Source organism: Cnephaeus nilssonii (genome assembly GCF_951640355.1).
Source record: "Cnephaeus nilssonii genome assembly, chromosome: 4".
NCBI classification, from domain to species: Eukaryota; Metazoa; Chordata; class Mammalia; order Chiroptera; family Vespertilionidae; genus Cnephaeus; species Cnephaeus nilssonii.
In genome coordinates this window covers 63474625-63496774 of record NC_137075.1, presented here as the reverse complement: position 1 = coordinate 63496774, position 22150 = coordinate 63474625, and the positions used below count along the sequence as shown (strand labels likewise).

Sequence of the window (22150 nt, the reverse complement as noted above, 5' to 3'; positions counted from 1 at the left end):
ATGAGAGAATGATTTCTAGTCATAGCCTTTGGGCCCTACTGTGGAGAGTAGGCATTTAGTCCCAGAGAGCTACTATTGTTACCTGACGGGGTCTGGGCCCGGAGTAGGTCTTCGTTACTGTGTGGGTTCTTGACTTCATGTAGGAAAGATTTCACAATACGAGTCCAGGTGATTTTGAGAGTATGTTTATTAAAGTTGGAGACAGTGAAACAAAAGAAGGGCTTAAGGTAGGAAAAGCAATAGGAGAGGAAAAGTCAGAGAAAAGGGGTCCTTGAAGACAGGTTCAGGGGGTCAGCCCGGATCAAGCTGCTATTGCCCACTGCTCCCCTGGTTGCAAGTCTTGTGGGGTTAGGAGTTGCAAGTCTTAGAGTTTAGGAGAAAAACAGAGAAGATACAACGCCTGGGAGTGCTGTTGCCAGAGTGAGCTGTGGCTTTTTTGTCTTGAGGCTTTTTACCTCTCTGGCCTGCCGGAATTCTAGGGAAGGTCTCAGGGGGAGAGTCTTAACAGAATATTCATTAGCTTTTCAGGTGTGTTTTTCAATATGTCGATTCACCAAAATGTGCATATAGAGGGCTCAGGGGTTATTTTCTGGTTAGTTTCATTTTTATTATTTATTTATTTATTTTTTAAAAATATATTTTATTGATTTTTTACAGAGAGGAAGGGAGAGGGATAGAGAGTTAGAAAAATCGATCAGCTGCCTCCTGCACACTCCCTACTGGGTTTGTGCCCGCAACCAAAGTACATGCCCTTGACCAGAATCGAACCTGGGACTTTTGAGTCTGCAAGCCGAGGCTTTATCCACTGAGCCAAACTGGTTAGGGCTGGTTAGTTTCATTTTTAAAAGAACATCAACAAGAAGGTCATTGAAGAGGGGTGGGGACTGAGGCCCTTCTGTCCCAGGACAGTCTGGAATATGTAAGCCATTTGCTCCTTAGTGTCCCTTGGTTAGGGAAGATAAAACCTTGTGATTCATTAGCTAGCTGTACATTGCTCAGATTGTTTGGTCTTGTTTAATGATACTATCTCATTTTCCCTTATTGCACTTGTCAAGGAATCTCCTAGCTTTTTACTGTCCTTCCTCCAGCTGTGCTAGAAAAAAAGATGCTTTGTTGCTAGTGTAGTCAGGTAGCCACATGAACTGACTTTAGGATCTTAGTTGTGCTGAAACTAAAAAGGGAGGGCCAGACTTCCTGCTCTGGTCAGGGTCATCACTCAAGTTGGCTATGTTCTCCTTGCCTTTGTCCTTGGGGGCAGATGGGCAAGGAAGCCCCAGGGGAATAGAATATTTCCTGGATCCCATTTACTGCATTCTGACCACCCACAAAGAATGTGTAATTTGCCGAAACCGGTTTGGCTCAGTGGATAGAGCATCGGCCTGCGGACTCAAGGGTCCCAGGTTCGATTCCGGTCATGGGCATGTACCTTGGTTGCGGGCACATCCCCAGTGGGGTGTGTGCAAGAGGCAGCTGATCGATGTTTCTCTCTCATCGATGTTTCTAACTGTCTATCCCGCTCTCTTCCTCTCTGTAAAAAATCAATAAAATATATTTTAAAAAAATGTGTAATTTGTAAAATTCTGCCTCTTTGATTGTTTTTGGCTCAAGCCCTGTGACCCTTAGAACAAATCACTATTTAATAAGGTCATCAGTGAGGGAATGGCAATTAATTTATGGTTTCACTCTATAGCCACATCTTTTATAACATTTACTAGAAGCCTGGTGCACGAAATTTGTGCACGGCGGGGGGTTGTCCCTCAGCCCAACCTGTACCCTCTCCAATCTGGGACTCCTGGAGGGATGTCCGACTGCCCGTTTAGGCCCGATCCTGGTGGGATCGAGCCTAAACAGGCAGTCGGACATCCCTCTCACAATCCAGGACTGCTGGCTCCCAACTGCTTGCCTTCCTGCCTTCCTGATTGCCCCTAACCGCTTCTGCCTGCCAGCCTGATCACCCCCTAACCACTCCGCTGCCAGCCTGGTTGATGCTTAACTGCTCCCCTGCCAGCCTGTTTGCCCCCAACTTCCCTCCTCTGCCAGCCTGGTCATCCCTAACTGCCCTCTCCTGCAGGGTTGATCACCTCCAACTGCCCTCCCTTGCAAGCCTGGTCCCTCTCAACTGCCCTCCCTTGCAGGCCGGGTGCCTCCCAACTGCCCTCTCCTGCTGGCCATCTTGTAGTGGCCATCTTGTGTCCACATGGGGGCAGGATCTTTGACCACATGGGGGCAGCTATAGTGTGTGTTGCAGTGATGATCAATCTGTATATTACTCTTTTATTAGATAGGCTAGAGGCCTGGTGCACAGGTGGTGGCCAGCTGGTTTGCCCTGAAGGGTGTCACAGATAAGGGTGGGGGTTCCCTTGGGGTGTGGGGCGGCCTGAGCGAGGGGCCTGTGGTGGTTTGCAGGCCGGCCACGCCCCCTGGCAACCCAAGGGGAGGCCCTGGTATCTGGAATTTATTTTCCTTCTACAATTGAAACTTTGTAGCCTGGGGCGGCAGCCATTTCTGGGGCAGCAGCCATTTCTGTGGCAGTTAATTCACCTTCTACAATTGAAACTTTGTAGCCTTAAGCGGGTGAGCCCGGCCAGGGTGTGCGGAAAGCTTTGCTTCCCCTGTTGCCGCCGGCAACCCTGGTCTGCTCTCTCAAGCTCCATTCTGCCGCCATTTGTTTGAATTTGTTTACCTTCTATAATTGAAACTTTGTAGCTTGAGTGGAGGCTTAGGCCTGCAATGGCTATGGAAAGCTTGGCTTGCTCTGTTACCAGGGAAACCTTGCTCTCTGTGGCTGTAGCCATCTTGGATTGGGGTTAATTTGCATACTCGCCCTGATTGGCTGGTGGGCATGGCTTGGCTGGTGGGTGTGGCTTATATAGCGGAGTGATGGTTAATTTGCATATTACCATTTTATTAGAGAGGATTTGTAAAGTTGATTTCATGACCTAATGTTCAGATTTGATCTTAATGCACATAATCTTATAAACAGTTCTCAAATGTTTTTGTGGACTATTTAAGTGATTTTAATACATATGTCTCTCTTCTTCCTCACAATGTTTTAATTATAGGGTTCATCTGCTGATCGGAGTCAGTGGAGGGAACCAACCAGAACATCTGATGGGTTGTGCTCACTCTATGAGGCAGCTTTATGTCTCTTTGAAGAGGTATGTAATAATCATGGCTTTCACATTACAAATTACTTTGTGTTAAAATGCTATTGCATGTATTTATCCCTTAAAAATAATCTGTTCTACCTCTGGAAAGGATGCAAAAGAAAGTGACATCAGTGGTTGTCTCTAGACCTGGGGTGTCTGGCATCAGGGATAGGGAACATATTTTTCAGCGTATACCCTTTTATTCATTTTGAATTTTGTATCATATGAAGGTAACTGTAATTTTTTTAAAAAGTAAAACAGATATAGAAAGACATACAAACAAATGTTGGTTTAATGATTTATCATTTTAAAAAATCTTTCTAATTTGTACCCAAGTAAAGGAATAAAACTTTATTCTTTCATGTCCTGGCCATAACCCTTTTCCTCCTCACTTAGGTATCCACTGACTTTTACAGTACAGTTGCTCCTCAATTTATGATTGTGTTATAAGTTTATAATATCTTATAAGTTTAAAATATCATTTAGTCAAAAGTGCATTTAATACATGTAACCTACCAAACATCATAGCTTAGCCTACCCTACCTTAAACATGTTGAGAACACTTACATCAACTTACAGTTGGGCAAAATCATCTAACCCAAAGCCTATTTTATAGTAAAGTGTTGAATATCTTATGTAGTTTATTATGCATATCACTTCTATACCATCTTAAAGTAAAAAAGTTTTAAATCAAGCCATTGTAAGTTGGAGACTGTAATCACTTCGTTGCATTTCTTTATAGTTCTTTACAGGTGTACATCCTTAGACACTATGTATAGTTCAGTCTTGCCCATTATTGTGGACTATTTAAGTGATTTTAATACCTATGTCTCTCTTCTTCCCCTGGCCAGTGGGTTCAGTGGTTAGAGCGTCGGCTTGTGAACTGAAGGGCCTGTGCATGGGTTGCAGGTTCGATCCCCAGTCCCGTGTGGGCTCATGTGGGAGGCAACCAGTCTACGTATTTTTCTCACATCAGTGCTTTTCTCCCCCTCTCCTCCCCTTCCATTCTCTAAAAATCAATGGAAAAAATATTCTCGGGTGAGGATTAACAACAACAAAAAAAGTCTTGCCCTGGCCAGTGTGGTTCAGTTGGATGAGTGTCTTTCTGTGCAATGAAAGGTCACCAGTTTGATTCCCGGCCGGGGCACATACTCATGTTGTGGATTTGATCCCCAGTTAGAGGTGTGCCTGAGGCAGCTGATTGATGTTTCTCTCTCACATCGATGTTTCTCTCCCTCCCTCTTTCTCTAAAATCAATTAGAAAAAAATTTTTTTAAGTCTTAAATCTTTTAATCTATTGCTTCCCTCCATTTTTTTTCCTTTTCCTTCATTGTATTTGTTCAGAAACCTGGGTTTTTTCAGAATTGCCTACAATCTGAATTTTGCTAATTACTCATAATCCAGTTCAGTCGGTCCTGTGTATTTTCTGAAAATTGACAGGTGGATGCAGAGACTTTGGCAAGATTATATACATGATCTTCCATCAGTTTCTCTTTTTTTGTGGTATTAGCAGCCCTGATACTTCATGACTTGTCCTATTAATTCATTAGTGGTTGGTTGCAAAATGGTGGTATTCTATCATCCTCTTTAATTTACTAATTAGAATGTTTTCGTATAGAAATGATTCCTTTATTGACCACTTGGTTACTCTGCTACTATTCATATAGAAAAGGCAGAATAAATGCTTGATTTTCCCTACCTGATTTTTTATTAAACACTGATTTTTATTTTACTAGGTTTCAGTTTAATGACTCGATCTCCTGTCATCCTCCAAACTTGACCAATTGATTTCATTTGAAAAACATTATGAACTGATAGATTTAAACCTATTTGAGTTTCAGTCCATTGAATTATTATCTGTAATGAAGCTTATATTGTTTCATCTTTGGCCTCCTCCCTCTATTGTTTTTATGTAATTTTTTTTTTTTAAAAAAAAGGTTTCCCATTGTGTTCCTCTCCCCAACTGTATCCTTTCTGTTGACTGTATTCTGTTTAATTTTTATTTTATTCCCAGTAGTTTCTCCTCAGCGTGGGTGCACTGTCCTGTAAAGGGATATCAATTTCAAGAGTTCACAAGAGCTAGATTGCTCTACTAGTAGGTTTTAAACTTTTCATCATGGACCCCTTGTACTTACCTGCTGTCAGAGAGAGCACAGCTTTTCTCAGTTGCAACTGCTATTCTTAGCTTGGTTCACTGTACTTTTCAGTGGCTACCTGATTGGTTGTTTTGTTTTCGTTTCTTCCTTTTCTTTCTTTCTTTCTTTTTTTTTTTCTGTTCTGAGGTCTGTCAGACACTCTGTTGCTTCCTCCTGCACAAATGTCATTACCACACAGATTTTGTGTTTGGTGGTGGTTTGTCTCCCCCAGCTTATATCTGGAGTTATTGGAACTACCATTGTTGCCTGATTTTGTTATGAATGCTAAGCATGGTTTTGGAGTTTTGATTTACAGAGAGAGTGTAAGGGAGGGAGAGAGAGAAAGAGAAACATCAACGTGAAAGAGACACATTGATTGGTTGCCTCCCTTACATGGGGCAGGAATCAAGCCTACAACCGAGGTACGTGCCCTTGACTGGAAGCAAACCCACAACCTTTCTGTCTGCAGACTGATGCTCTAACCAGTGAGCGAATTTTGCCTTCTAGTTGCTCTGTGTGGTGATCCAGAATGTTTAGAAAACTATGTTGCTCCTGCTATTGTCATCTTCCCTGAATCCCACCCACCTCCTAGGTGTTTTCAAAAAATACATTTCTAAGCTCTGTGAGTAGACTTTTTTCTGCCTCCCTTCTCTTTCTTTGCGGGGTCAGGGGGGGAGTGGCTATGATTTTTCTTATAAGTCATATTATACTAATTCTAGTGGCCCAGTGCGTGGATTCATGCACATTGAAAGGAAATTAATTAGAAGGAATATTTTAATATTGCTATTCACCCTTTCTCTATAATAGAAGTGTCAACCAAATTCATGATTGACAATGATAGATTGAAACACATGCATGCGATTGGCGCCAGCGAAAGCTTTATATGCATCGCGCATGCACGAGTCAACTTTTATTTTTAAAATGTCAGTGCGCGTTATATGTACCTGGTGGTCGGTCGGACGGTCAGATGGATGTACAGTTGGTCACTTAGCCTTTTTTATATATAGATATCTTTAGATGAAATATTCTAACTCACTTGGACCCACTATCCTTTCATCTCCAGCAAAATTTCAGATATTTTATTAGGGACTGGCAACCTTCCCTTATACATATGTTGTATGTTCTCAGAACTGTCCTCATTGTTCACTGGAAAATATTTGTCTAGACACATATTATTCCATTGTAGATACTATGTAAAGATTCTGACTTAAATTACTCTATTTCCTTTATGTAATGGGTTGGTAATCAAATACATTGACTATTGAAGATTTGTCTTTTATTGTTTCATTTGATTCAGGAAAAAAACTAAAATGCAGACAATGTATTGACAACAGTTATAGTCAGAGTTAATATCTGTATTGTATGGAGTTCATACAAGTCAGTAAAATCTATTAAGCCCCAATAAATAAATAATAAACAAATAGATGGAGAAACTTTAGTTCTATTGATAATAAGGAAATGTGAAGTTAAAATAATGTATCCTCTTTTCCCTACTTAAGTTTGCACAAAAGAAAAAAAAAGCACAATACTTATTATTGGTATGGATACAGTGAAAACTTGTACTCATATCACTCTATTTCTTGGTTAGGGTAACTGGGATGGCTATCCTGGGTCCTACAATTTTGGTAGGGTTGGTGGGATGGGGAAAAAGCCTGGATTTTTAAAAAGCATTATGAATGGCAACAACCTTTACCATTATATTCAACACAAATGGTAAATAAGTCATGATTTTTATTTTATGTATATATGTGTATACTATATATGTGACTATTGAATTGCTCGGGACTATTACTGTTTTTAGGATAGCACTAGTGATAAAATAATGTTGTAGTACTGTTTTGGAAAGCAGTTTAGTATAGTATGTGTCAAGAATCATAAGATTGTTATTATTTTTTTTATGTAGTAGTCCCATTTCTGAGTTTTCTCTAGGTCTGCTAAGGAAGTAATAAAAATGTCATAACAGATATATTAAAAATAGCTTATATTACAAATAAGTAGGAAGAATCTAAATGACCAGTTAAAGGAAAGTAGTTAAATGAATTGTGATTTTTATATTAGATGGAATATTATCAGTTCATTTAGGAAGAGTAGGTAGACAATATGGAATTTTTTTAAAAAAATATATTTTATTGATTTTTTACAGAGAGGAAGAGAGAGGGATAGAGAGTTAGAAACATCGATGAGAGAGAAACATCGATCAGCTGCCTCTTGCACACCCCCTACTGGGGATGTGCCCGCAACCAAGGTACATGCCCATGACCGGAATCGAACCTGGGACCCTTGAGTCCGCAGGCTGACGCTCTATCCACTGAGCCAAACCGGTTTCGGCACAATATGGAAATTTTGCATGAGTCTTTTATATCATCACTTTTTTTTTTAATCCTTCACCCAAGGATATTTTTTCATTGATTTTTAGAGAGAGTGGAAGAGAGAGAGAAAGACAAAGAGAAATATCAATGTGAAAGAAACACATCAGTTGATTGCCTCCTGCACGAGCCCTGACCAGGGCCTGGGTGAGGGAGGAGCCTGCAACTGAGGTACGTGCCCTTGATCAGAATTGAACCCAGGACCCTTTGAAGAAAGCTCTATCCACTGAGCCAAACTGGCTGGGGTAGTATCATCACTTTTATATATCCACTGTAATAACTGTTAAAGAACATAAAATTCTGGAAGGACATATGTAAAAAATATAACATTGTATTATGGTGAGGGGATTATCAATGGTGATTATTTCCTACTTTGGTAAGCTCTGTTTTTCTATAATGCTATTGTATGCAATAAAATTTTTAGTTAAAAAGGTTTGCTTGTGTATCTCCATCTCCCCATTTTTGTCATCTTTATTTGTATCTTTTAGTGCAGTGGTTCTCAACCTTTCTAATGCCGCGACCCTTTAATACATACAGTTCCTCATGTTGTGGTGACCCCCAACCATAAAATTATTTTCGTTGCTCCTTCATAACTGTAATTTTGCTACTGTTATGAATCTTAATGTAAATATCTGTGTTTTATGATGGTCTTAGGCTCTACAGCAGCGGTTCTCAACCTGTGGGTCGCCACGCACAGGTTGAGAACCGCTAGCAGGGTTGCCTAAGACCATCGGAAAACACAGATATTTACATTACGATTCATAATAGTAGCAAAATTACAGTTATGAAGTAGCAATGAAAGTAATTTTATGGTTGGGGGTCACCACAACATGAGGAACTGTATTAAAGGGTCGCGGCATTAGAAAGGTTGAGAACCACTGTTTTAGTGGTTTATTCTATAGTAGTATATAGTCTAGCCATCTGTGTTTAAGAATGGATGAGTTGTTAGGTTATTTGAGCAGTTGGGAGTTTTAGAAGAAGCAAAGTTAACAGTAATTACAGAATATTTATTAAAATGTCTACTTTAAAAATATTTTGACAATTCATTGTATGTTTTTAATTTTAATAGGTTTGCAGAATGGCTTCTGATTACTCAAGAACATGTGCTAGCCCAGATAGCATTCAGACTGGTGATGCTCCCATTGTCTCAGAAACCTGTGAGGTTTATGTTTGGGGGAGCAATAGCAGCCATCAGTTGGTAGAAGGCACACAGGAGAAAATATTACAGCCCAAACTGGCTCCCAGTTTCTCTGATGCTCAGACCGTGAGTTATTTGCATACCTTACAGATTGGTAGATGACAGGGTTTGCTTTAAATAATTATAAGAGTGTTTTTTAAATGAGTGAAGATTCTTGATTGTTTATCTCTATTGTTTCTATATCATACTGTGCCAGTTTTTTCATTTTAATAGAAAAAACATTTTTAGTCCCTCATTTCCCTAACGCTATTCCCAAGTTTTAAAAAATTAAGTTGGGATCTGGATTTTTAAAAAGAATTATGAGTGGCAACATACTTACCATTATATTCAACATAAATGGTAAGTAATACTAAATAAAAACTGGAATTTTCCCTTTGCCAGATTGGTATTTCATTTTTCTATTATGGTCACTTTTTTACATTTGTAACTACCGTTAGCTAAGCTAGATGTTCTATTTTATTATTATTTTCATTAAAACATTTTTAAATGAATTTAGAATATAATATGGTTCCATAATGGACCCTAAGGAATTTATAGGAACATTTTATTTTTTGTCCTTTAATTATAAGAGGAGGTTAAAACATTTTACTTTGTTGTTTCATTGAACCATGACCAGGTAAATAACCTGGAAAGAGGAATATATGTTAATTTGAGCACAACAAAGGCAACATGAAAAGGCCATTAATGGTTTTCTTAATTTTCTATTTACTTTTCAATCTCTATGAAGATCCATGCCCTAGTTGGCTTTAAAAGACTTCCTTTGAGCCTCTTTGGTAAAAACAACCATAAATATTAACACATTGATTCTAACAGAAGCATTTTATATTTACATTTCTATTTGTTTGCTTATAGATTGAAGCTGGACAATACTGCACTTTTGTCATTTCTACGGATGGCTCTGTCAGAGCTTGTGGTAAAGGCAGCTATGGGAGACTGGGCCTTGGAGATTCTAATAATCAGTCTACTTTAAAAAAGTTAACATTTGAGCCTCACAGGTCCATTAAAAAGGTTTCATCTTCCAAAGGATCTGATGGTCACACTTTAGCTTTTACCACAGAAGGAGAAGTCTTCAGTTGGGGAGATGGTGATTATGGGAAACTGGGACATGGAAATAGTTCAACACAGAAATATCCCAAGCTTATTCAGGGCCCTCTTCAAGGAAAGGTATGCGCTTTCTTTTTTAACTTAAAAAAATAATTAGATGCACTGGTGCTATAATTGACAATATCTTTCAGATTTTGTTGTGTTCCTTCTGAAGTTGCGTTCCCCCAGCTCTATGGATTATCTTTTGAATAGTTATTTTATGGTTTACAAAACATTTTCACATACATTATTTAATTTTAATTCTTATAATAACCTTATTCAGGTAGTTATTTTCTCATTTCTCAGGTAAGGAAACTGAATATGGGGCTCTAAGGAACTTCAGGCCTCCTTGCTTTCATGGAGCTTTAATCTGTGGGATAAAGATAATAAATAAGTAAACAAACATAAAATAATTTCAAATAATAGTAAAGGAAAATTGAGTAATGTAATAGATACTAACTTGGGTGAGGTGTGTGATATTAGATAATGAGGTCAGAGTTCTCTTGGAGGAAGTAGCATTTTAACAGAAACTTACATAAGGCTTTTTTTTTTTTTTCAGGGTCTGCAGTTTTATTAGGTCCCCAAATTGTGTGCTGTCATAGTTACAATATCCCTGGTTTCTGCTTTATGCATCTTAAATACATCCTAAAAGTTTAATAAGAAAAGCTTGCTTTTATGAAAACAATATTGAAATTGTCATTTCATATGTTTACTTTTTCTGATCTGAGTTTGTTTTTTTGTAAAAAAAAAAGATTTTGTTTCATATATATTTTTTTAAAATTTATTTTATTGATTTTTTACAGAGAGGAAGGGAGAGAGATAGAGAGTTAGAAACATCGATGAGAGAGAAACATCGATCAGCTGCCTCCTGCACACCCCCTACTGGGGATGTGCCCGCAACCAAGATATGTGCCCTTGACCGGAATCGAACCTGGGACCTTTCAGTCCGCAGGCCGACGCTCTATCCACTGAGCCAAACCGGTTTCGGCGTTGTTTCATATTTTATATATACAAATCCTGTAGTATAAAATGATTCACATTTTAAATAAATTCATTTTCAGAAAGATTTAAAACAGCATTTGTAACTAAGAATTTTGAGAGAAAATATTTTTCAAATATTATTTCAAATGTATATAGTATATATGTATATATATATTTATGTATGTTTTTTTAATTTTATTGTTTAAAGTATTATATATAGTATTACATATGTCTCCTTTTTCCCCCATTGACCTCGCCCTGGCCACCACCCCCCCCCCCCCCCCCGCCAGCCTGATCACCCCCTAACCACTCCCTGCCAGCCTGTTTGCCCTTAACTGCCCTCCCCTGCAGGCCTGGTCCCCCCCCCCAACTGCTCTCCCCTATAGGCCTAGGTCCCCCACAACTGCCCTTCCCTGCAGGCCCGGTCACCCCCAACTTCCCTCCTCTGCTGGCCTGGTCACCCCTAATTGCCCTCACCTGCAGGCTTGATTGCCCCCAACTGCCCTCCCTTGCAGGCCTGGTCCTTCCCAACTGCCCTCCCCTGCTGGCCTGATGGCCCCCAACTGCCCTCCCTTGCAGGCCTGTCCCTCCCAAGTGCCCTCCCCTGCTGGCCATCTTGTGGCGGCCATCTTGTGTCCAAATGGGGGCAAGATCTTTGACCACATGGGGGCAGCCATCTTGTGTGTTGGAGTGATGGTCAGTTTGCATATTACTCTTTTATTAGATAGGATTACATGTGGGACACTTTTCCTTCATGGGAGGTTGGTTGACAAGGTTGGCTAATCAAATGAATTTTAGTTTATTGTAACTTGCAATATTTTAATTGAGACATCAACCCCCAAGCAGTGACCTTTGGAATCTACTTGACAATATCAGGGGATACTTGATAAGATGTTGAATATGGGGCTCTAAGGAACTTCAGATAAACACTATTTGAAGTTGTGTTTTCCTAGTCTTTGTACCTCCTTTCTTCCTTAATTACAATTTTTTTAAATTAGTTCTAATTTTTTATATTAGAGAAACTAGAAATTGAAAAGACATGGAGTTATTGGTGTAGATTTTTTCCCTATGTATCTTTTTTCAGTAAGAAAAAAGTGATTTTGATCAGTGTTAAAAGGTATGAGTGGTTCCCAAAATATATTGGTTCATGCCTTTATTCCCCTAATTTTTACTCATATAGCTGAGGGTATATAGTTTTTACTTGAGGGTAAAAACTACTGTCAGGAGTTTAGTTAATGTAAGCTTATATATGGCTTAGATCTTTCTGCATTGGTAATAGTCAGTGTGTTTTTGAGAGTTATTCCTATTATATAATGAGTTTTACTTGATTAGCCAGGATTGGAGGTTTTATTTTAACATTTTATTTACACTTTTTTTTTTTATTGTTCCATGAGTTTAGCCCTCTCCAACTCTTTGAGTAAAGACTTGAGTAGTGAGATAATATTTTTGCAAGTGATTAGGCTGATATATTTGGGGTTGGGGGAGTTGCTAGCTTTTACACTGCCTTTGTGTGAATTGAATTAAGAAAAGTTGTCCTCTCCTCTGGGTGGAAACCAGGGTTTGTGGCCTGGCCAATGTAGAGCATATAGCCACTGCTCTGAAATATAGAACATATTTCAGCACTTTCTTGATCCTTTAGCCAGGCAGCCTTGTCCTAGATGAGTTGTGAATATCAGTATCTTTGAAGTCTCTTTGTACAGGGTCAAATATGAACTATATGTTTTATCATCTTCGTGTTCATCAAATTCACTTTGTGTGCAATGCAGGTAGTTGTTTGTGTGTCGGCTGGATACAGACATAGCGCTGCTGTAACAGAGGATGGTGAATTGTACACATGGGGTGAAGGAGACTTTGGAAGATTAGGTAACATTTTTTTTTAATTGACATTATTCTCATTGAAAAATAGAAATGATGATGGTTATTGAGTGAGACTAGAATTAATAGGCCAAAGACTGTAATTTATTTTGTTAGTATTTAAGTTCAGAGGAAGATAAGTTTATATACAGAATACCTAGATTTTGGTGCTAAAATTTAAAAATGTAATGAAATCTATCAAATATTTACTGAGTGTGTACTATGAACAGGCACTGCAGGATTTCAGTGATAAGAAAGATACCATCATGATCTTGATGTGTATAATCTGGTGGGAAGGGAAAACAAATCAATATGAGCATGATACTAGATAGCATTTGACAAAGTGCTCTGAGAGGAGCATAAATAGAATGTCCTAATGAGTCATTGGGGAGACTGGGTGACACAGTTTGGGAGTTGCCTAGAAGATTGAATGAGAGAAGATGATAGAAATGATTCTGTTTTTCATATTTATCTGCACTTAAAAATGCATTAATTCTTCTATTAACTTGTAATGTGTATTCCAGCTGTGAAGTAATGGCCGAAAGAAAAAGAGTTAATATTTCTTTTTTGTTGTGTTTTACCAAGGTCACGGTGACAGTAATAGCCGTAACATTCCAACATTAGTAAAAGACATTAGCAATGTAGGAGAAGTTTCTTGTGGCAGTTCACATACTATTGCTTTATCTAAAGACGGGAGAACTGTATGGTCGTTTGGAGGAGGCGACAATGGTATGTAAACATTTATTTGTTGATTACTTTGGCCTTTTTTCTTGAGATTTTTAAAAATTATTTTTCAGTTGTACATGTCTATTGTAGAAAAACCCAAATACTGATGATAGAAATTAAAAAACTTAAAATGAACTGTTTCTACAAATGTTGCTATAACCATTGTTAAAACTTCGGTAGATAGACATCTAAATATGTACATACTGTATATTGCTGCACAGATGTTTTTTAAAAACCAAAGCAGGCCTATATTTACCATAGATATTATTTAATAAACTGCTGGTTTTTATCTAACAGTATTTTATGAGTATCTTTCTATGTCAACAAGCATGGCTCTACATTTTTCTTATAGTATTCTCAAAGTATTCTTTCATGCGATTGTAGCACAACTTATAAAACCAGTTTATTGTTGAGTATCTAGAGAGTTTCCAATTTTTTTCAGTATTAAAAATAGTACAATGAATGACTGAATCTTTGTCCACTTTACTTAGTCACTCCTATCAGTAATGTGAGAATGCGCACTTCCCCATATTCTTTAATACCCCACTAGGTATTAAAGTAAGATAATTTAAAAAATTATTTCAATAGTGAAAATAATACCATTTAAATTGTATTTTTGGGCCTTAGTAAGGTTGAATATATGTTAGCCATTTATTTTTCTTCTTTAGTGATTTGCCAAGTTTTCTAGTTCATGAACTATTAAATCTTTTCAAAAATTAGAAACAATTACTTCATATGCACTCTAATATAGGAGCTATTTAGCATATCAGCAAATATGAAGTTAGAAATATCACTATAAAAGGAGAGAAAAACAAAAATAATTGTCTATATCTTAAAGTGGTTTTAATTGCAAGAATAGAGGTTCTTTAACACAAATTAATTATTTAACCTGAATGTGTTTGTTTTCATAGGCAAACTTGGCCATGGTGATACCAACAGGGTATATAAACCTAAAGTTATTGAAGCTTTACAAGGAATGTTCATACGCAAAGTTTGTGCTGGGAGCCAGTCTTCACTTTCTTTGACATCAACAGGGCAGGTAAGACTAAGGGATGAGCATCAAGGCTTAGATTATTTCCTAGAACTAGGTGACAAAAAGGTAATTCAAAATTTAAAGTTAAAAAATACATTTAAAACATATATATTTTCTCCTGTTTGAAGTACAATATCTGAGAAGGAATCAGGTTTTCTGACCTGGCCTGTGTGACCCAGGTAAACCTGCCCTTAGCCCCCTGTTCTTTGTATTAAGATGGTTTTATAAAACCTTTTAGCACTCAGCAACCTTTAAGTGTTTTCCTAAAAATCATGGATAGTGGGGGAAAGAGAGACTAGATCTTGCTGGAACCAGTGATATGAACTAACTAACAAAGCAAGAAGGTGATCAAAAGAGAGGGTAAGGAGAACATTTCCATATGGAAAATAATCTGAGAGGTTTAGGTGTCCTAAGAAAGGGTTAGTCAGGCTTAGAATAGTCAGAATTTTACAATCTCTTTATAAACTTTTGAACTTATACATGAGTATCTTGACTTCCCTTCGTTTGTTGGTGATGGAAAAGGTCCTGGTATGGTGATAGACTGACAGTAATTTCCTGCTTAAATCCATCAGCAGTGACAGTGGAAAAGGGAGCTAACCACTCATTCTCTTACATATAGGAATCCCTTATGTGCCAGGTGGTGGTATAAAAATATTTTCGAACTAAATCAAAAGGCAGATGAGCAGCAAAGTGGAAATTAACATATAATTTAAAAAAAATTTTTTGAGCCCTAATCGGTTTGGTTCAGTGGATAGAGCGTTAGCCTGTAGACTGAAGGGTCCCAGGTTCGATTCTGGTCAAGGGCATGTACCTTGGTTGCAGGCACATCCCCAGTTAGGGGTGTGCAGGAGGCAGCTGGTCGATGTTTCTAACTCTCTATTACTCTCCCTTCCTCTCTGTAAAAAATCAGTAAAATATATTTAAAAAAAATTTTTTTTTTTAGAGACTTGAATGCCTTGTGTCCTAAAAAATCTACCTCATGCCCTGGCCCATTAGCTCAGTTGGTTAGAACGTCATCCCCATACACCAAGGTTGCGGGCTCTGTCCCCAGTCAGGGCACATATAAAAATGAAGCAATGACTACATAAATAAGTGGAGCAACAGATCCATGTTTCTTTCTCTCTCTCTCTCCCCTCCCCTCTCTTTCCTTTTCTCCCCCTCTCCCCTCTCACCTCTCTTCTCTCCCTCTCTCATCCACCCCCTCCCTCTTTCTCTGTCTCTAAAGAAAAAAAATCAATAAATAAATTTTTAATAATCTACCTCAAACTATCACCTTGTACTTGACTACATTAGTCATTTGTTACAATGCTGGTTGCTACCTTAAAACTTAAAACTTCTAACTTCTCTTTTACATCTTTCTCACTGAGAGTTTTGTGCTAAGAATCAATGAATTGAAGCCAGAAGATGCTCATTTATTTGTTGTATAAACACAGGCAAATCACCAACCTCTCTTGAGCATCAATGCTTCTTTTGTAAGAGAAGAGTAATAATTCCTACTTTCTTACAAATGATCATAAACAACTATTATTTGAATGGAAAGTTTCTATAAACCAAGAAGTACTGTTTAACTATTAGTTGCTAATCCTCCTATATAATAAAAGCCTAATATGCTAAGTGTATGGTCGTTCGGTCGTCCATTCAAGCAATCAAAGCGTAATATGCTAATGATATGCTAAGGCCGCTCAACCGCTTGCTCTGATGTGCACTGACCACCAGGGGGCAGACAATCGACTGGTCCACCAGTCTCTATGACGTGCACTGACCACCAGGGGGCAGATGTTCCGACTGGTTAGGTTAGCTTGCTGCTGGGGTTCGGCTGATTGGGACAGAGCGAGATGGGCCGGACATGCCCTGGAGCCCTCCCGCAGTCCCTCCCTGGCTGGCCAACCTCCCTTGGCCTGGCCTGCACCGTCTCGTAATCTGGAACCCCTCAGGGGATGTCGGAGAGCCAGTTTTGGCCCAATCCCTCAGGCCAGGCCGAGGGAACCCACTGGTGCACGAATTCGTGCACCCGGCCTCTAGTAATATAATAATAGTAATAAATTAAGTACATTAAATTCCAAAGAAACATGTAAATTGTTTGCTCTATGAGTACACTAAGTTATGTGAAATCAAATACATAAACTGAGAAAAAAATAAAGTGAGAGAGAAATACTTTTGAATGGTAAGGGTAGTTCTGTTTACCATTATACTACTTGCTGAGCATGAAATGAACATCTACTTTTTCCTTGGTTCATCTCAGTCCCTCAGGCCTCTTCAGTGCTAACTCACCACCATATTAAGTGTGATACAGTATGTATTTTTTTTATACAACAAGGCCCCTAAAATGCAAGCCAAGTAGTTCTTCATCGTGTATTCAAGCAAAGAAATACTGCAGTAGCAAAACTTAGCTATGTGAGTCTTTTATTTGGGTGGCGGGGAGGAGGGCAAGCACAGGCACGGCTGTACTCCTGAGAGGGAGAGCACGACCTTTGTGGGTCTTAATGAGTGACAGTACTATATTGTATTTGAATGATTTAGGAGATTTTCAATGACATTGACCATATATTTTATCAATTTATTTATCTTTAGTTCCTAACCCCTCCTAACATAAACCTTTCTTGTACTGGAATTATGTGGCATTCTATCTAATCTAATAATAGACAAATATGCAAATTGACCGCACCTTCGCTACACCCAAGCCATGCCCACCAACCAATCAGGACGAATATGCAAATTATCCCAACAAAGATGGCGGCTAATTTGCATATCGCGATAGCGTAGAAAGAAGCCAAGAGCTGCAGAAGGGAGCAAAGCTAGCAAGCCGGGGGGAGGAGAAGGGATGAGCGGAGGTGGGGCCAGGGGAGAAGGGAGGAGTGGAGGCGGGGCCAGGGGAGAAGGGAGGAGCGGAGGCAGGGCCAGGGGAGAAGGGAGGAGCGGAGGTGGGGCCAGGGGAGAAGGAAGGAGAGCGGGCTGGCGGAGAAGTTAGAAAAGCAGGGGGGCTGGTGGAGAAGGCGGGGTGGGGGAGAAGGGAGGAGCAGGGGCGGGGCCGGGGGAGAAGGGAAAAGCAGGCGGGCTGGCAGAGAAGGCGGGCCAGGGGAAAAGGGAGGAGCGGAGGCGGGGCCAGGGAAGAAGGAAGGAGACCAGGCTGGCGGAGAAGTTAGAAAAGCAGGGGGGCTGGCGGAGATCGCGGGGGCGGGGGACAAGGGAGGAGAGCAGGCAGGGTGGGGTAGAGTGCAGCAGGAAACCCTATTGCAGGATTTTTCCTGCAACGGGAACGCTAGTACATTAATAAGTTCTTTGGCAACTGGTAAAAGTATTCGCTCTTCATTTTTTTGTTGAAGAGGTTTAACCTCTCTTTCCTGAAATAACTAGAGGCCCGGTGCACGAAATTCGTGCACGGGGGGTCGGAGGGTGTCCCTCAGCCCAGCCAGCACCCTCTCCAATCTGGGACCCCTCGAGGGATGTCCGACTGCCCGTTTAGGGCAGTCGGACTTCCCTCTCACAATCCAGGACTGCTGGCTCCCAACTGCTCGCCTGCCTGCCTTCCTGATTGCCCCTAACCGCTTCTGCCTGCCAGCCTGATCACCCCCTAACCACTCACTGCCAGCCTGATTGATGCCTAACTGCTCCCCTGCCAACCTGTTTGCCCCTAACTGCCCTCCCCTGCAGGTCTGGTCACCCCTAACTGCCTTCCCCTGCAGGCCTGGTCCCCCCCAACTGCTCTCCCCTGCAGGCCTGGGTCCCCCCGAACTGCTCTTCCCTGCAGGCCTGGTTGCCCCCAACTTCCCTCCTCTGCTGGCCTGGTCACCCCTAATTGCCCTCCCCTGCAGGCTTGATCACCCCCAACTGCCCTCCCTTGCAGGCCTGGTCCCTCCCAACTGCCCTTCCCTCCTGGCCATCTTGTGGTGGCAATCTTGTGTCCCCATGGGGGCAGGATCTTTGACCACGTGGGGGCAGCCATCTTGTGTATTAGAGTGATGGTCAATTTGCATATTACTCTTTTATTAGATAGGATAGAGGCCTGGTGCACGGGTAGGGGCTGGCTGGTTTGCCCTGAAGGGTGTCCCATATCAGGGTGGGGGTTCCCTTGTGACGTGGGGCGGCCTGGGCGAGGGGCCTGTGATGGTTTGCAGGCCTACCCAAGGGGAGGCCCTGGTATCTGGGATTTATCTTCTACAATTGAAACTTTGTAGCCTGGAGCAAAGCTAAGCCTCCTGCTTGCTCTGTGGCGGCAGCCATTTCTGTTGCTATTTATTTATCTTCTATAATTGAAACTTTGTAGCCTTAAGCGGAGGCCGGAGGCCTGGGCCGGCCAGGGTGTGCGGAAAGCTTGGCTTCCTCCATCGCCAGGGAAACCCAAGCCTCCCTCCTGCTCACTCAGTGGCCGCAGCCATCTTGGTTGGGGTTAATTTGCATACTTGCTCTTGATTGGATGGTGCGTGTAGCTTGTGGGTGTAGTGGAGTGATGGTTAATTTGCATATTACTCTTTTATTAGCTAGGATTACAAGACAAAATAATTCCCAAACTTGATGGCACAAAGATAAGAGTCTATAAGACCCATTGAAAGAAAAAAAATTGTTCAGTTTGCTGATTATTTTGCTTTTGGGTTGCCAAATTGGCAGTTGTTTATTCTTTTATATTTCATATTTTTCACCTCATATTTCCCTCAAACATCTTTAATCAGTATTAGTCAAAAATAAAGATGTTTGTTTCACATGGTCCTCTTTCTAAGTGGTAATTAAAATTGTTATCACAATGAGGTAAGGTATTTTTCAACTAAATCATAAATGGCAGTTTTGTGATTTATAGAATTTTTTTTATATGATCACACCTTGGTCTAGTCAACACAATAATATTTGTGGGGACCTTCAATGTAAGAAACATGTAAAGGAGAAGTTTTAAGATAGCAACAGTATTTCTAAGCTACTAAACTTGGGCAAATATAACACAATGAAAGTCAATAAGTATCTTTGGCAGAATCTCTCAGAAGATCCTTCCATATATTTTTTTATGACCAATTATTTTTCTTTCAGCTCAGGTTTTTGTCTGCCTATATAATAAACTTTTAAAAACAGCAAAATAAATTACTATGAGCATTTTTAAAAGAATCAAAACAGTAAATACTATTTCAACAATAAAGTTATTATTTAGTATTAAATCACACTGTTTTTTATAATATTTATTTCTAATTTCTCAGGTTATTATGTGTAGTGTATTTCTATTCGTTTCAGGTCTATGCTTGGGGCTGTGGAGCTTGTCTAGGTTGTGGTTCTTCAGAAGCTACAGCTTTGAGACCCAAGCTTATTGAAGAACTGGCTGCCACCAGAATAGTTGATATTTCTATTGGAGACAGTCATTGTTTGGCTCTTTCTCATGGTAAAGTCATTTGTTTTTAAGAATTAGTATTAACTATCATCTTCCACAAATACATTACATTTAAATTGGGCTTTTCTTTTGTTCTTCGTGTTTTGTTTTAGATAATGAAGTTTATGCCTGGGGCAATAACTCAATGGGGCAGTGTGGCCAAGGAAATTCCACAGGTCCTATTACTAAACCAAAGAAAGTGAGTGGCTTAGATGGCATAGCTATTCAGCAGATCTCTGCTGGAACATCACATAGTCTGGCATGGACTGCTCTTCCTAGAGACAGGTAAGAGTGGCCACATTTAAAAAATTTTGTGTTTTAATAACAGTAGAAGCACTAGTAAAAACTGAAATAACTATGCTTTGTTTTAAAATACCCTTCTGAACATTTTTAGTATTTTTTTATTATCATAGTTGACATCTAGATTTCTTTTCATTTGAATATTGGGGTTAGATATGTTTTATAAGCATGAGGTTATCCCCTGTATTTAAGATATTTTCTTAATTTGTCTTCTAAACATTTTGAATTTCTTCTGTGTCCAGATAATGATTAAAAAATGTTTTATTTATTTTAGAGAGAGGAAGGGAGAGAGATAGAAACATCAATGCTGAGAGAGAATCATTGATCGGCTGCCTCCTGCACACCCCCTACTGGAGATAGAGCCCACAACCTGGGCATGTGCCCTGACCTGTTATTGAACCATGACCTCCTGGTTCATGGGTCAGTGCTCAACCATTGAGTCACACTGGCCGGGCCCAGATAATGATTTTAAAATTAAATGTATAAATATCAAGAGGAAATTAAATTAAAATAATCAAAACCAGAAGTAGGCTTAATTGATTTAAATAATTAATTAGCCTCTGTACCCTCTATCTGGTTGGTTTTTAGAAAAAGTAGTTGCCAGACTTTTAAATAAAATAAGTTACTTTTTGCAGGAATTTAGCTTTTTCATGAAGTGACAAACATAGATCTGTTTAATTGGGTAGGTGATTTTTAGCCAATATTGGGAGATTGAATTTTAAGGAATTTGAGGGTTGTTTCAGATATTTTTAGATGCATGTGGGCTAATTTACAACCTAGAATGATTATACAGTTGACCCTTGAACCACATGGCTTTGAACTGTGCTGGTCCACTTATACATACACAGATTTTTCGCCAATAAATATACAGCCAGCCCTCCATATCTGTGCATTTTGCATCCACGAATTCAGTCAACTGTGGATTGGAAACAGTAGTTTTCAATCTGTGGCAGTTGGAGGCCCAACTGTATGCATTTTTCTCTGCCATTTTATATAGGGGAAATGAGCACCTGCGGATTTTGGTATTCACAAGGGTTGGCGGGGTGGTGTCCTACAACCAACCCCCTGTAGATACTGAGGGACAACTACAGTTAAGTTTTGGGGATTCAAAAGTTCTACATGGATTTTTTTACTGCACTGGGCTAGAGGGTCAGCACCTGTAACCCCTGCTTTGTTCAATGGTCAACTGTATTTGCATTCTAGACCTTGGATTCAGGTGGGGTTTATTATAACATTGTAACCAATTAAATACATTTATACCCTCTAAAACAAAAGCCCAAAAGGATAATAAATTGAATATAAATAATTTATATTAGTATTAACTCTGCAACTTCCTATTTTATATGTAGATATTTTGTTTCCAAGATCTTGAAAATCTTCACAAGAGTTTTTAGGAGTTTTTCCTTTAATAGATGTCAGTATGTCACTGTGAGTCAGACTATGTTTCTTAAAATGAAATATATATTTTATAGACCCTTAGAAGGGGCTATTGTAGATCATGTGTCTTCACTGTAGATCATTCTGCCTTCAGGTGAGTGAATATCCAAACCTTACAGAACAGATGGTGGTTATATATTTTCTTATTGAAGAACTCTAGGGATGGCCAATTCTTGGTTTTCCTCAGTTGCTAAAATGAAAGGTTTTATCACCTTCATAATCAATAAGGTTTTCTGTGTATCTTGTTGAAACTTTTAGCTTTAGTAATGGTTTAGATTTTGGTTTTGATCATGTGTAAAAATTTTATGTTAAGGCGGCTCCATGATTTTTCTTAATGCTTTTTTCTAGACAAGTTGTTGCATGGCACCGACCTTATTGTGTAGATCTTGAAGAGAGTACCTTCTCACACCTGCGTTCTTTTCTTGAGAGATACTGTGATAAAATAAACAGTGAGATTCCCCCACTCCCTTTCCCTTCATCAAGGTATGTTCTATATATGTATATTTGTGTGTGCGCGTGCATGTCTATTAATTACTCATTT

At 39.5% G+C, this 22150-nt stretch overlaps 1 protein-coding gene across 1 annotated transcript in view; it reads left to right on the top strand.

Annotated features, from left to right (window-relative positions):
• HERC1 (HECT and RLD domain containing E3 ubiquitin protein ligase family member 1) overlaps positions 1-22150 on the top strand; it is a 174190-nt gene that overhangs the window by 31649 nt on the left and 120391 nt on the right. Inside the window, exons 3-11 of the mRNA XM_079769878.1 lie at positions 3063-3158; positions 8720-8914; positions 9701-10012; positions 12679-12775; positions 13352-13495; positions 14404-14531; positions 19740-19884; positions 19986-20157; positions 21958-22092. Coding sequence (XP_079626004.1) covers positions 3063-3158; positions 8720-8914; positions 9701-10012; positions 12679-12775; positions 13352-13495; positions 14404-14531; positions 19740-19884; positions 19986-20157; positions 21958-22092 — 1424 coding nt within the window. The remainder of the gene's footprint in view (positions 1-3062; positions 3159-8719; positions 8915-9700; positions 10013-12678; positions 12776-13351; positions 13496-14403; positions 14532-19739; positions 19885-19985; positions 20158-21957; positions 22093-22150) is intronic.